General features: G+C 33.2%; 1 protein-coding gene across 2 annotated transcripts in view; it reads right to left on the reverse strand.

The window, feature by feature from the left end:
* CWC27 (CWC27 spliceosome associated cyclophilin) overlaps positions 1 to 16,458 on the reverse strand; it is a 92,172-nt gene that overhangs the window by 28,084 nt on the left and 47,630 nt on the right. For both annotated transcript variants that reach the window (XM_066568986.1, XM_066568987.1), the window contains exon 11: positions 849 to 946. In XM_066568986.1, the coding sequence (XP_066425083.1) occupies positions 849 to 946 (98 nt within the window). The remainder of the gene's footprint in view (positions 1 to 848; positions 947 to 16,458) is intronic.

A 16,458-nucleotide genomic window follows, 5' to 3' on the forward strand; every position in this document is an offset into this window, starting at 1 on the left:
GTCAGCAATTCTTAACATTTGGTGCCAGATTACATCTACAAATTAATGATAATGTATTTTTTTACTTTGTCAAAATGCTGATCAAGTTCACCTGTTATTCAAGAGAATCCACAAGTTTTTCTAAAAATTATGTTGTATTTTATACCCCTCTTGCAAATTGTGTGTTATCTGAATTTTGAAAAAAATATTTTTTTATTTTCTTTCATATTTCTATGGTATTGAGAACTGAACTAAGAATTCACTCTAAAAGTGTGTCTCACCCCACAGTGTTTAAAGACACTTTTTAGTTTCTTCAGTTTGGCTAATAAAGGGTGTTTCATCCTTCTGGACTAAAATGTGCACTTTACATGCTATTATAAACGTAGCAATTTATTCACATTTAAAAAGAAACAGAATATAAAAATGGTCTGACAAAGAAGAGGGCAGCTGAAGATGCCATTTTGTCAAGGTTTCAGGAAAATAAATATGGTAGCGACTTTGTGAATTTGAGTTCCATCGGTGTCCTATGATACATGAAATTTGAAGTCAGTAGTTTTGAGTTCAAAGTTAACCATCTGCATTTAAGAACCTTTCCAAGTCAGAAAGTCAAAAAGACCTTGCAAGTGAAGCGGTCACAGTATGGATGTAACTAATGAACACTTAGAAGGAGAAATACTACCTGATTTGAGAACAATGCTATCTATACAACTTCCTTACATACTGGCATCATTACATTACTACCATCCCTAGGGAAAGAAAAAAATCTACATTTCAACAATAGTCCACATTTATGTACATTTATAAAACACAAAACCAAAAAACCCTTTAAAACCAGAATATTAACTGGAGATCTACACAAAACCTCTTACCTTCTTTCTCTTTAGGTCTTAAAGCTCTTTCTTCTTTTTTGTGCTTTGCTTCCAGCAGTTCTCGTTTCAGCTGTCGGGCTTCCTTCCGTAGCTCCTCACTGCAAAGAGAAACATTTACAGGAATATAATCTTCTGAGATATACAACTACTCAGAAGAAACAGAATCAAAGTTAATGGGCAGTAGATTTTTGATACAAACAAAGGGAAAGTATGGACTCACGGATGCTAAGAACATGGCTTAAAAATCACTTAGGACCTCAGAAAGTCCATATTTTCATTAGCAGTGATAACAAAAGGATATCTACGGACATCTTACTTTAAGACCCCATTAGAAATATGTTAAGGAAATGAATAATAGAACAAGAAATCCCCATTTGAATTTTAACATTCTAATTAGCCATGAGAAGCACACGAAATCTGAAACAGAGGTACTGCCAAATAAATATTGCATGTGTTATAAAATTTAGTTTGCTCAAGTAATAAATCTTGGTATTTTTCCTGGATTTTTTGGCTGGACAAGCAATGCAAATTGCAAGCAAGTTGTTCAGTGACAAAGACATGAAACGTATGTAAACATATATTATTAGATATGAAAATTAATTTCATTCTACAAATACCTAATGGGATAACACTAGAAAAAAGAAACTAAAATTTTCAAATCATTGTGCCAATATCAAATGAAACATTTTTCTTCATAAAATCACAATTTGTAAGGGACCTCTGAAGATCAGACAGTCCAGGTTCTTTGTTCAGTTGAGGGCCCAATACAAGAGGATGCTGAGAGCACTCACCAGTCAGGTTTTGAATATCCAAAAATGGAGACTTCAAAAAGTCTCTGGGCAACTACTTCTTAACCTCCCTCAATGCAAAAAAAGCTCTTCTGTAAATTGAATTTAAATTTTATTTCAGCTCATGCCAATTTGCAACCATCTAATGGTTACCTGTGCAAAAGAACTGATAATTAATTCAAATTATTCTGATGTTAGAATTTGTATTTTGCACTTTAAAATTTTTTTAGCTTTAAATTAGGTTCTGGTTGATTTAAATTTCATCACAATCAATGAACTGCAGAAGTTATTACAATGCAACATGCAAGCATTTTTCCCCTGCACTTGTTTTATGCACCTTAATTTTCATCTGTAATACCACTATGGACCACACCCTTTTCTAAGCAAAAGATTCGAAACTGTTGGGTGATGACTACTTTTGATTTTTATTGTCATTTGTATATATGCACAAATACAGAAAAGCACATGCAAAAAGCACTCCGTCTCTAAACTCCATGTGAGACCCTAGAGAGGCTCAAAGTCCTTGAGGTAACCCTAGCACACAGTCATTCACTGATGCTGGTACAACCAATATGAAACAAGACCACAGTCTTTCAAAACTGAAATATTTAGGTGGTGGCAAAACAATACAGATCACCTCACAGCTGGAGCATTTACTGAGATAAATGTAAATTTATAATGGAGGAACAATTCAGAGACTAAACAACAGAAAAAACATGGCATCTTCATCACTGGGCCTGAAGTTTTTCTAGAAAGCAAGTTAAGGTTGAAACAAGAATTAATTCATGGAAGAGCTGTAGTAATGATTAAATTATGATTTTTGATGGTATAGTATGTTATTTTCCCTTCTTCTTTTTCAGTATTATAATTACATTGCTTATATTTTTTTAAAGACAATTTCCTTCCATTTGCTTTTGCTGCCTTCTCATTCAGTAACATCAAAAGAAAATTATTAACTGGTTATCCTTAGATGGTAACATTATTTAGAAAGTGTTGTTCCAAGTAATCATATCAGAACAAAGAAAACAACCTAAAATACTCTTATTAATTTTAAAAGCAATTCTAGAATGTTATAAATAATAAAAGTATGTTAAGATATTACATAAGTTTAATTTTGACATGAGCAGAATCCTGTAACATCTTAATAAAAAAAAAAATGACTGAAGTACTTCAATATTGCTCATGTTAATTTCATAGCACGAGAGATGGATTTTAATTCAGTTTAGATAAACCAAATAAAAACCAAGCTATATTACAATATTATCCTTTCATCACGTAAACTAATAGCCTGGAAGGAAGTCCTGGATTCAATCCCCTCCTATTACAGGCAGCCACATCTTTCCCCAAACGTATTAATTCCATTAAAAGCACATTTCATGTTCTCATGCCTATATTTATTAATGATAATTTTCAACACTCATGATTTATATGGAAAGGTTATTCTAGAACTGACAAGCAGGTACCTTAATAATACCAGAGGCAATGAGAAAGAAAACAGAAATCTCTGTTCAGATAATAGCTTTGTTTTCTGCTAGGCACTCTTGAAAAATGCATAATATTCTGTTTGAGAGTTTCAATTCTAAGTTAAAACACAAACAGTATTTTCAAATAGAGACTCTCAATGATAAAACAAAACAATATAAAATGTCATATTTGCACAACTTGCAGAATGTGTGAAAGAATCAAGGTGAATGTTCTGCTCTACACTGTCAATTTTGAAGCCTTTTCTGATATTCCCCCTTCTGCTCCTTGGGGTATCTGTGAACATGCAATTCTTGGAATGGATAGCAAATTCCCCATTTGGCATGTACATCTAAGACTTTTATAGGGCTCAAGAATCTTATTTTTGTCTGGATTGCATTACTGTTCATCTCTGGTACTGCAAGAATTTTACAACTGTAAATATTAGAATAAAAATTATGGATTTGGAATATGCACTTTGTCTCTTTGCCAGCCTAGTTTTGCTGTAGAAGTCAGACATATATCTGTCTGTTTTCTGCAAATGGTGTATTGCAACGGTATCTCAAATAAGATGATGATAGAAAAATGGTGGCAAACATATTCAGCAGTTGGAAAACTGTAGATGAAACATTTTGATGTTGGAAAACTGTAGATGAAACATTTTAATACAGCTGCTGGGTCCTGTATGGCCACCTGTGTTAACAGTAAGGCTGACAGTTACTGTTGTGCTTGACTTTAGCAGTAGCTGTTACAGTTTGCAATTAGTACTGCAATTCTGTGTTTTAGAAAGAAAATGTTAAAAACTTCTGCACTGAATTAATTTATGCATGAATCACCAGTATTTATATATTTTACCTAGGAAAGATTTCAATGATGAAATCTAAAAGGACTGGCATGTTTATTAAAGACTACATGGCCAACTGTTACTGTCTTTTCACTACCATCAACCTGAGTGTAAATAGGTGCATCACATCACAACACTTCAGAAAACTGGCACTCTGTTTTAATTATACAAACTGAACTGTAAGCTATGTGGTATGTCAGCAGTCCCAATACTGTGCAGTGAATTGTCACAACTGACACTGATGAAGAATGTTACCACTTGACTCTACTGGGAGAAACTCTGCAAACAACAGGGCCCATAAGCTGAACATGCAGTATAAATCAGAGCAAAAAAGATACCAAAACAGAGGCAATATATTTTATTATGGTTACTAACACAGATGTAGAAGGAAAAACCCCCACAGGTTTCAGGGCACACGAGCTCTTCTTCAGCTAGTTTTTTTTCTCCACAGTTTGCTTAATAAAAGGTATTAGCTTTCACTATAAACTTTCTTTGCTTACATTGTTCAGTCACCAGTTACACTGCCAGAAAATGCAGATGTATGCATTAGGGTATGTATAGAAGCATATATCATATACCACATATCACATATTAAGGCTGATTTTATGCAGTATCTGGACCTTCTATGTTCACAGCAGATCCTGGAACAGATAGGAGACTAGGTTTTCTCAGTTTAAGATGAAAATCTAACTTTGCTTACCGCAAGATAGTTAACAACTGTTAAACAAAACAAGAAAAAGTGGAGACCAACAGCATCTCTCATCCAGACCAATGCTATGTCTATCTGGATTGCAAATGCCTAGCTTAATGTTTGATAGAAGTAAGTTTACAGTTGTTTTTTTTTTCAATAACACACCTCATTGCAACCCAACAGAACTGTTGCAATTAGGTTTTCCTCTTACTCTGTCACTTCTGAATGATGGGTTGCAGGAGGAACTTTTGGTTTTGTTCTTTATTATGATTCTATGACCCTTAAATTTCACCCTATTTCTATCATTCAAGCTTTTGAGATCATATAATTTTGCATTAGGATATTCCTGTCTCATTAACATTACCTTCCAACTTTATAGTATTTACAAACTTCTGATAACAAACTGTGGTGGGTTTTTTTGTTTAGTATTTAAAGTATTATTGAAAAACCTGGAATTAGAACTAGCCTTAAATTTGAAACAGAACAATAGCTTTCAACATAGTTTATCTTCTCTTTTGACCAGCTTCTTGCTTATTTTGCAGTTCTTGTTCTTCTTCTGTATTTCCCTCTCTTTAATTATAACCTCCAGATTAATCCCAAATAAATTTTATCATGAATATTTAGCCTAGAGAAAATCCTACATTGGCTCAGGAAATACCTATAGGCTGGTCAATTTATAAGAATCTTTTTTAGTAAATCAATTAACATGTTTTTTCTATTAGTCACTAATAAGCATATTTAATATTCTTGTTTTCATATCTAGATCATTGTCTTATATTGTTCTACAATCTTAGGGAAGCAAACCAAATCTGTAACTCTATATGAAATCTTTGAAGTGTGGTTTCACCAGAAAGGTCAAGCAGGTTCTAATATCTTAGAAAAGGTAATAAACCCTTTAGAAGTAGCAAGGGTGTACACAAAAAAAAAAAATCCTAAAAGTATTACTTGCAATGCAAAACTCACAAAAAAATGGACCAGAAAGATGAGCAATTAATTAGTGTGACTAGCAAGCAGTAAAATAATTTTTAGAAGAATTTTGCCTCTCTAAACCTAAAGCTAGAGCTGTCAGAATAGATTGTAAAAGGTCTTATGTTAGAAAGTGTATTGAAGGGGCAAAGATGAATTTTAAAGAGGAAACAGCTGAAAGTTTAATGCTAAAATGACTGAGTTAATTAAAACAAGAAAAGTAAAAGAAGCCAGAGGTCACCAGGTCACATGGGATTAAAGGGAATAATAAAGTAAAATAAAATCACTGCTGATTGGATAAATGATTGATTTGTGTCAGCTTTCTCAAAAGAAGATTCTAGAAAGTAACTCTCCAAGAACTTGATCTGATTTGGACATAAAGATGAAACAAAAACAGAGAGAGAGAAGCGTCAGAATGGTAAATTTAAACCAACTTTAAGTGTGATAAAGTTGCAGAGTACATCCTCAGAAATGAACTCAGAAATTACTGTTTCACTAACTCACCTTAAAACCAATGTTGTACCAGATGACCAGACAGTAACAAGCACTGCATCTCTAGAACAAAAGGGATGACCAAGGACAGCACAGTGGACGTCATGACAACTTCTGTTTGAAGTAACTAATCAAGTTCTCGACTTTACTTCACTCACGTAAAAATCAGCTTGAACAGTGAGTCTCTAAATTTTCTTGCTAATCCAATCCAGTAATTTCATTCAAACATACTGGTAAAGGTGTGGATGAACAAAGTCATGGACAATAAGATGAACAGCTTTATGTATTCAAAAAGCCTATACAATGTGCCTTTTAAAGAGAGGGAAAAGGTTGAAAAGTGGATTGAAAACAAAGCACAGAGTGAAAAAAATTAGCTAGAATAAGACAAGAATAAGCAGTTATATTGTTTATTTCAGTATAACTAAATTAATACTTCAGGTTAAATACTCTGAATAAATGGAGTGAAATACATTTATAGAAGATCCAAAATCAGGAATTCAGCCAATTCCAGACAAAATATGATGATTTCTCATGGTTTTACCTCAGGAACATGGAAAATCAGGTTCTCACAAACTCTAATAAAATTATCTTATAAAACTGAAGAAGGTCCTGCAGAGTGAAGTCCTACTCTTTACAAGGACTGGTACTCTAAAGTAACAGAACAAATTCATGAAAAAAGCATACAAACTTAACTAGTAACAGCACAACGAAGAACTCTACCAATCTGTTGTGGAAAACAGTCAGAGAAAATGCACATTTATTTAGGAGACTAAACCAAGAATTATTATAGTGGCTCTACAAGAGACAGCCAATATTACTCCATTTGGAATACTATAAATGAAACAGAATATCCTATGCGAAAATTGCCAACACGGTAATACACGAAACTCCAGGAAAGATGACCAAGATTATTCCCCTCATGAAAAATCACCCCTGACCTGAAGATGAAGAAAAAAGGAATTACTCATTGCAGAAGAAGATGAGACAAAAGAAACATGAAAAAGTGTAGTAAAACCACAACTTACTGCAAACTTTTATTATCTAGGCAAAGAGACACTCAGTAATACCTCAGTAATTCAGAAAATATAAAATATTTTTCATTTTTCAGATGAGACCACAGTTTCTTTGGGGTAAAAAATCTTCACATTAATAAAAGTATGTCTGACATTTACATGAAAACCAAGAATAATAATTAATAAAAGTATGTCTGACATTTACATGAAAACCAAGAATATCTATTTAGAACAGTTAGTGCTAAAAACTAATTTCAAAATAAATAGAATACTCTGTGCTTTGGGATCACCTAATTACAAATCACCTTACAGGTATTGCTGATGGATTCCTTTCCCAATTCTCTGAGGCCAATGGTACTGGCCACTGGCCAGACAACTCTACTTGCAGATTCCTACATCATCAATGGAGGTAAAGACACTTCAGACCACAGCATATGCCAAATGGAAATTTTTCTCTACAAGTCTCACTCTGACTCTCCATTTTATGCAAAGTGTCATCAGTGCTCATGATTACTAAGCACCAAGATATTTGTATCAGCACCAGAGTCTTCAAAAGAATATAATATGAGAGATGATGGAAATAGCTTTCTATATGTTCTAGTACTACTGGTATACCATAGGTTATTTAAAACATCTAACTGGACAGATTAAACTAAGAACATAATATATGCCAATTATATATCACCATTTCTTGGAAATTGGATAAAACACTTGCTCTGAGTTTTGCCTGCTGTTTCCCAACATCTGATAAAAATTTTTAACAGATGGAAATGATTGCAAAGTGAACAGCACTCCCTTCATGTTCTCCATTCTGCTGATTTAATCACAAACCCACTGAATCTGATAGTAATGAAACAATAGACTTGTTGCTGATGAGATCACCAAATGGCTTCCATAAAAACCTATCAGACACTGTAAAATATAGTCACGACAGATATAGTTATTTTCTAATCTACCATATTATCTGACAATACAAAATAGTAAATTCTATAATAGAAGCAATATTAAATAAACAAATTTTATTTGTAATTACATTGAAGAACCATATTAAAAAAAGAATTTCGCCAAAAATCTTTCATAGAGCTGGCTGGCCTAGACATTTACAGATTTTAACATTCTCCCCTATTACAAAATGTCAACATTATTTCTGAGTGAGTCTGCTCTGCAGTCTCTATATAAGTGGTATTTTAAAAACCCAAACCATGTTAAAATGATTTGCTACTGCAGACTACAACTGGGAACTCTGAGTACACAGTAGCTGGTAATTCTAATAATGTCAAAAAGGCTTGAAATTAGGTATGTCTTGAGGTGCTCTCAGGATCAATCCTGAAATGTCTGCAAGATCAGCTAAACATCCTACAGAATCTACCTAATGTATTCCTCCACAAACAACTACAGATTTTTTTTACTAAGACTTTAAATTAGTAGATATCTGAAGAGAAAATAATTTAATTTTTCCCAAATGTCAACTCTACATAAAATTGCTTTTTTGTCCATAAAAATGTCATCAACTTAATGCCAGTTTAAAGACTGTCTGCAGAATGTTTCAAGTCTAGAAACAAACATTGAGCCTCACTCAAAACAAAATCCCCCTCCTTCTTCCAACAGTACTATTTGAGCCTCAAAGGATCCAACAGGGTGATTCATCCAGCCTGGGGATCCTCCCTGGCTGCCCCCTCTTCTAGGGGCTCCTCTGATCCAGACAAGAGAGAGCAGACTGGAAAGAATTTTTCTGGCAGCAAGAAAAGAACCTAGCTGCAGCAACTGCTTTTCCCAAGCCCTCTTTTGTCACATGAAGGAACCTCATGTACATGATGTGACAGGGTAGAGATGCAGGACACTATGGGAAAGTCAAAAGCCAGGATTTCCACTGTCAAAACAATTTACATCATACTTCTTCTGAGGAACTCCTGAAGACAGAGATTGCTAGGTACAGGCTGGATAAGATGCTTTGGTAGCAGCATCCTGCTCCTTGTTTCCCTTCTCCTATTTAAGGCAGAAAAGAGAGACATACCCAGTAAACACAGCACTTCAGGGAATTACACTCCTGAGTTGCACAACGGAATGCAATCAAAATAAGCCAAGTAATATATTGTGAATTCTCTATCTCTGGAAAAATTATGTAGCTCACTCATTAATCAAGCAGTGTTAGCTCAGGCTACCCCTGCTTCTGTATCAGAACACAAGCTGGTTAAGAGGACCTTTTAAAACCCCCTGCCTTGATTTTATGATCTCCTCTCTCTAAATAAGCTGACAGAAGGAGCAGAACAGTTTCAACTGGGATTTTGGTGAGAATGGGCCATCAAGACCTTCTGGCTGTCCCGTAAAAGAAGAGATCCTCATGTCGAAGTTTGTTCAAAAATCAGATTTCAGACATCAGAGACAGGATGTGATTAGCTATTCTGGCTACAGATATTTTGTGTGGAAGGTGAATTACAATATAAATGGAGATCTGAATGAGTCTAAAAAATGCATCCAAACAAACAGAAGACAAAAGTATCTTCAACAGAATGAAAGCTACAGGTGTTATTTGCTATTTTTCATATGACAAAGACTTGCGGGTATAAAATGAAAATGCAAACCAGCACATTTAAAAGAAATTAATATTGTCCACACTGCTAACAATTTAATTGAGGAATGTATTACCACAAGACACCAAACAGATCAAAACCATGAACAAGTTCAAAGCAGCTAGGTCTAGTCACAGAAGAAAAATATACCACTGAAGATTAAACAGAAAAGGCCAAATGAACTTCTTAACTAAATAAGCCTTGAACTTCACATTGTTGGAAAAAGGAAAAGTTGCTCAGTAGTATTGTAGCACTACGCTACTTCTATCCACCATGAGAGACATGACATTTGGCTAAAGAGATCTTTGATCTAATTTGGCATAATTTCTTAAATCAGTTATGGTTTCTAAAACCTGACACTTATTATCTTAACTTAGTAACACACAAGCATGGAGTGATATCTGCCATACTGGAGAGCTCCATGTTTGAAAGTTCATAAATGTATTTTTTTTAATGGATTTTAGGAATTAAATACTGCTCATGTAAAAATATTCCTTACAGAAAATGGTTTGTCATTTTCTGTTAATGAATGGAGGGAAACTAAGTTTTTTTTGCAGCTCCAAGAAAGCTAATCCTCCTATTTTATGCAACAACTGTGAGATATGCAGTGGTAAAACAAAAAGCAAAAGCTTTCTAATTTTATGTAATGCATCAGTGGTCAAATGAGGAAGTAGATTAATAGCCAACAGATTAATTTTGAAATACAACCAAAGCCTGACTCAGTATTTATGACCTGTGGAAACTTCCTCCATATTGAATATTTAATGCTCAACCATCATGCCACATCTGATAGAAGAGTTACCTGAAGAATGAAGACTATTGAATTAATTACACCAATGTATACACGATCAGAAAAACTATCCCAGTTTCCCCACAGTGTTATCAAAGCATGTATTTCAGTGCATAGTATGTTCTGTACATTAGTTGTTTAATTTCAACTATATGAGTCACAAAAAACAGTGAAAAAAAAGCATTGCAATAAGACTACTACAAAAAAAATTATAAAATTAAAGTGACCATTTCTATAACAATTATTATAAACGGTGAAGTCTCTAAATAACCAAAAGTAAGGTCCATTATTTCAGAGTCCGACAAGCACCATTGCAGCTCTAGGTTATTTTACAGAGGAATATTTGAGCTGATCTGCTTCCTACTCCAGGTGGATTTCACATTCTTATGAAGTAGTTTAATTTCTAATCTCTTCCCATTACCCATTCTCTACTCACGTGAAAAAAGAATGGCTCCAAAATGCCTCTTACATTTCTTATCCCACACCTGTACATCAATTAAGCATGGACTATATGTGAGCCAGAAAAAACATTTTGATAGCTCTTTAGGCTGAATGAAAAAGAATTTCTAAATTGAGCTAAAGCACATCTCAAGAATGAATTCAAGTAGCAAAGACATTTTATTTTTTTCAGTAGATCTGAAACCGGACCTGAATCATTATGTTGCAATAGAAGTCTACTTCAGATGATCACCCCACAGGTGATCCACACTCAGGTGTGATTGAGAAGATTTTTAATTGACTAATAATGAACATTATCTGTATCAAGCCAATTTAAGGATGTTCAACAGGATGCTTTATTCTAGTAGCCGTAGCAATTTAGACATAACTAAATAACTAGAGGTAATTGACATATACAAGCATGTCAATTATTTGTATTGCAAGTGCAGTCTCCAATCCTTTGGTTTTGTACACTGCTTGATATATAAATAATTCTACTGGGTTATTATAGGTACAGGTTAATGTATTACACCTATCGCAAACTGAAATAAAATGAAAAAAAAAAACCCAAAACAAAAAAAAAACCAATCAAACAAACAAACAAACAAATGGACATATCTATTAATTGCATAGGCTTAAAATGTTGAGGCTGAAACATTCCCAAACAACTAGCAGTAAGTATACAAGGAAAACTAACCTTATATTGGAACATTTCTAAGACAGGTGCTACCTAGAATGCATTTTATACCATATGTAACTGCTTCAATTAGGAAATATTCTGCAAGTTTCATCTTTTTAGGCTTCAGTCAATTAAGTTTTTGTCCTTTCTAGTTGAATTTATTATAAAACAGCTGACCAAATTTTATATTTAAGCTGACATAGGTAACATTTTCACAGCTCATATCACAAGAACAGTTTGATTCTCCTATTAATGCCACCACTGACATTAATTTGATCAGTAGAGGGCTATAGAGGGCATTTATCTGTCACATATAAACATGTTGTCACATAAGTAATATTTTAAAATTGTAAATGTAGTACTTGATTTAATAAACATGCAACTGCTTTACTATAGTTTAAATAATATGCTACATAATATAACTCATACACTTTAACCATACAGTGTTTTACACTCTATGAAGTAATGCAAATTATTCTTGGTATAGACAAGTTCCATTAAACAGACAAGAAAACCAGCTGCAACACACAGAAATATTTCTATCACCTGCTGAAGGCAGTGCTCATTTGGATTAAGGAACAAAAAGCTAGTAACCAGTTCATCTCTACTTTGGAAACAAAACAGGCTTGTGGCATCATAACAAAGCTTGCAACACAGGTTTTAATTAAGTACAGAAAGATTAAGGGCAAACTCTGTTTCATGAAAAAGTCTTAGAATTTCCAGGAGTCTATTTATCCCAACCTCCTAGCACTAAATAGTGCATTATCTCTAAGCTGCTTGGTATTTAGAATCAGAATGCACCTAAAAATACTAAAGTGTACTGATAAACCAACAAAACTCAGTGCTTAAAAAGTTAGGTATACAGTTGAAATAATAATGATATCTGCACTTAGAAATCAAAGGATGCCCCTTTCTTTGAAATTTTCTTACTAAAATTACTGGCAAAGAATATTTATTGACAGTCAATAAAGAAAAAGATAAAAAGATTATACCAAGAAGTAGTCTTTCTACAACAACATAAGGTAAAAAAGTTACCAATATTCTTTTTACTTTTCATCTCATGTTTAATTTCTTCACCGCACCTGTTAATCAGTGCTAAACAATTAGGGATCACTGGACACAGATAACGGGTCTCATGATCCTCAATGTTATTTTTTCCTTATATTAAAAAAATTCCTTTCTATCATGAAGTCTCTGCATAACAACATAAAAAATAATACATATTTAGGGGTTTTTACTTCAAAATGTAATGTATAGTATTATAATACATAGAGTATATATAGTACAGTGTACTATATAGTATTATAATATAGTATTAGAGTAATAGTTACTTCTCTTTTATCATTATTAGCATTTTGGTAACTGGTTTTAATTTGCTGATTAGTCAGTCAAATCCTGTTCCTGTTTTTACTGAACTACTAAAGATTATGACTAAATATTATCAAGTAAGGAATGCGAATTGAAATACTTCATATAAAACACTCATGGCACTTAAGTTACCATATTTCAAATTTTTTGTGAGAGTCCATCTGATTTTTACAATTTAAATCTAGAAATACTTGGGAAAATGCTTGCAAACTAAAATCAGCCGTCAATCCTCATTCAAGCCAGCTGTATCACATTTCATTCTAAAAGTATTTTAAATCTGTAACATCCTTATAAATAGAAGGTTACAGCTGTATGCTCAAAAGTTCATATTCTAAAGGGTTAAATGCAGAAAAAAGAAAGTGAGACTAAATTGAGGGATGACAGACATGTCAGTTGAAGAAAACAAAATAATGGATTTAAGAACTTCTTCAGTGTTAATAGATTATTGAGGTAAGGTTTGTTATTGAGGACAACAAGTAAGTATTAGATGATATTTAAACACTGAGTGTGTTGATGCCTTTTTTTAGAAAAAGAAAAACTTGAGACACATGTGGCACACAGCCTCAGTTAGGAGGCTGCAAAAGGAGAGCAGGGGATTCAGCACATATTTTATTAACTCGATTTTCTTTTCAGCTTTGCAGTTCACCTTTAAAATAAAAGCTTAGATTCTGCTGAAAACAGCAAAATTTGTGGAAAATCCACAGGGAGGCTCCAAATCCTTGGGATTTGTGGATTTTCTGTTTGAACAGATTTTTATTGTTCCTGTTGATTGCCCCAACACTCACTTTCAGGCACCAGGCAGCTTGAGTTATGTTATCTGTGGGCATTTAAACAGTACCAGCAGGTAGCTTAACTTTCCAAACTCATTTTTCCTAGAAGGTAGAATGCCAAATAACTGTTTGGAGAGACATGAAAATGTAAAAAGAATAATCTGATCAGTTTTGTTAATTTAACTTGGTTTAATAATTGCCATTGACTTGCTAGATATATTAAGTTATAAAAATATTTTTATATGGACTGACACCTCTATTTTCATTCTTTTTGTTATTGCCTGATCACATACTATAGGAAAAATGGCTCTGTCTGGGCTAAATGCCCAGAACATTTGAAGCATCTCATACTGAAACAATAGTACTCTTTGTTGAACACCATCTGCTAGCAGATTTTTTTTTTTTAATCATTGTGTGTCTGCTAATACAGATGCACTGCACTTCCACAAAAGTGGAATTACATTTAAGCTCAGACTAAATACTATTCATGTAAAAAGTGTTTCATTTCACATAATGATTGAGCTGCAGTTATATTGATGCAACACACACAAGATAACCATGTTATATGTAACCAGATTATTCAGAAATATTTGCTCTTGCTCTTTTGATTTTTACACAGTCATCATTCATTCAGTGCCATAAATCTTACCTTTCAGTGATCATTTGTGTTGTGAATTTGTTGGTAGTTTTCATAACTCTGTATTTCTTCACTAGCTATTTTGTGTAAACTGACTTGGCTAAATTACAAATCAGACAGTAAACAGTATATTAATAAAAATCTGCTGACACTAAATAATTCTTATCTGCAGTAAGAAACCAGAAATGCATTAACAGGCTTAAAAAATAAAAATACGGGCAGAAATGAACACTGTTTTGAGAAGTGCAAGAAAAAAATCTGGGGAAGATAGTTAAAAGTGCAGTTAAGTCAATAGGAAGAACCATAGAGTAGCATGAAACCCACAGACAATGCAAACAAAACTAAAGACAGCATCGTGGCTATATTCACAGTTCTCTTAAAAAAAAATTGTGGAATTAATATTCTGATCGTACCAGTCCTGGCTGAAGTTCTACTGCAAAAATGATATGACAAATGTTAAAATGATTCTTGGAACAGCTAAAAAGGGATAGTTCAAAATTTGTAGCAAATTATTTTTAAAGCTGGATGAAGAAAATGCAGAAGATCTACTAGGTTACTTAGTTTATCTGCTTCCTTTTTCCTATGAGACACGTACCACTCTTTGGTACTCTTAGTATAAATATCTCAAACAATCATTTCCTTATGTTTCATAATTTGGAAAATATTTCTGATATCCAGTTCAAATATTCTGATTCTCCCTTCCTTTCAGCATCTTGGAACTTTTCTGTTTTGTTCTTTGAAAACTCCCATAAGAAATGTGCTATTGTACATGAGTAGACACTAAAAGTTTAGAGATGACCTTGTGTCCACTGACCAGTTATAACTGTATATACACTCAGGCAGTCTCAAATACAAAATGAAGCATATTAGCTTAACATTAAATTAAAATGCCAATTACAGCTTCTCAAGGCAATTGATCTTGCAGCACCATGTCAATTCAACTATAAGTTTTTTGGAGATTTTCTGTTTAGTACTCAAAATGCATTAAAAATTAAAATGGATAACTGGCTTCTTTTAAAGTTTCCTCATCCTTTAGTAGGTACAGTAAAAAAAAAAAAGTAATTTATAAAGAAAAGCTAGACAGCTATTTTCATGATCCTAATCAATTGATATTTCTAGGGAACAAAACCAGAAATTTCATAATCCACAATTCTACAATTTTTGGGGGTTGTGGCCATTGGAAGACAAATCCAGTACCAAAGCGGAATTACGTATCTTTTAAGTCTCGTACTTTGTGAGTAGGTGATTAATATTTTATATAAATGCTTCCCAACACATACTCCCAAGTGAATTTAGTATTTACACCACCACATCCTTAAAATTCTGACTGCAAGACAAGGCTGCTGTTCATATTTCACATAATTTAGCTGAGAAAAACTGTTAGTGTTCATTGTATTCTGAAGTAATAATGTATTTATAAATAGACTACAGGCCTATAAATGTTTCTCCTGTAAAGTATTATAAATAATTTTTAAGTTGTCTGTATAAAATAATCTCCCTTGCATATCTAGACTCAGAAATGATCAAGCAGTGATGAACCATTGCACATTTTGTTTAAAATATTGTTACAAAAACAAAACATAGAAAGAAAAGATAAATAATGATTTCTAGAACTGACATATATTGCAGAACATTTCACAATTAGTAAAACCAAACTCAGTTCAACAAAGCTTTAATAGCAAAGCAAGTAATACATTAAGAAACTTTCTTGTAACTCATTACTTTCCAAAGAATTTCCCTACTTCAGAATCTTTCTCAACACAGGATTTCAATAACAGCCAATACCTTTTTAAAGTGATCCATTGAAGCAATTACTGTACAACAAAATAATAATAGGAAATCAACAAGTTAAAACCTGGCAAGTAGTTTTTTTTTTGTTTTAAACTGTGGTATATAACACAAGCCCTTAAAAACCAGCGACAGTTTATTGGATTTTTGTAGGCATAACATGATCAAAGTGTTCCCTAAACCATGAAAACACTGAGCTATTAATTACATGTTTAGAACATTTTTAATGTACATTCCATTTAAAAATTGCACATTGCAAATAAAGAAAAACTGAACTCCATATTTATATGGAAGCTGCTGCACTCGTGTTTATGT

This window comes from Molothrus aeneus, chromosome Z (assembly GCF_037042795.1).
Source record: "Molothrus aeneus isolate 106 chromosome Z, BPBGC_Maene_1.0, whole genome shotgun sequence".
Classification (NCBI taxonomy): Eukaryota; Metazoa; Chordata; class Aves; order Passeriformes; family Icteridae; genus Molothrus; species Molothrus aeneus.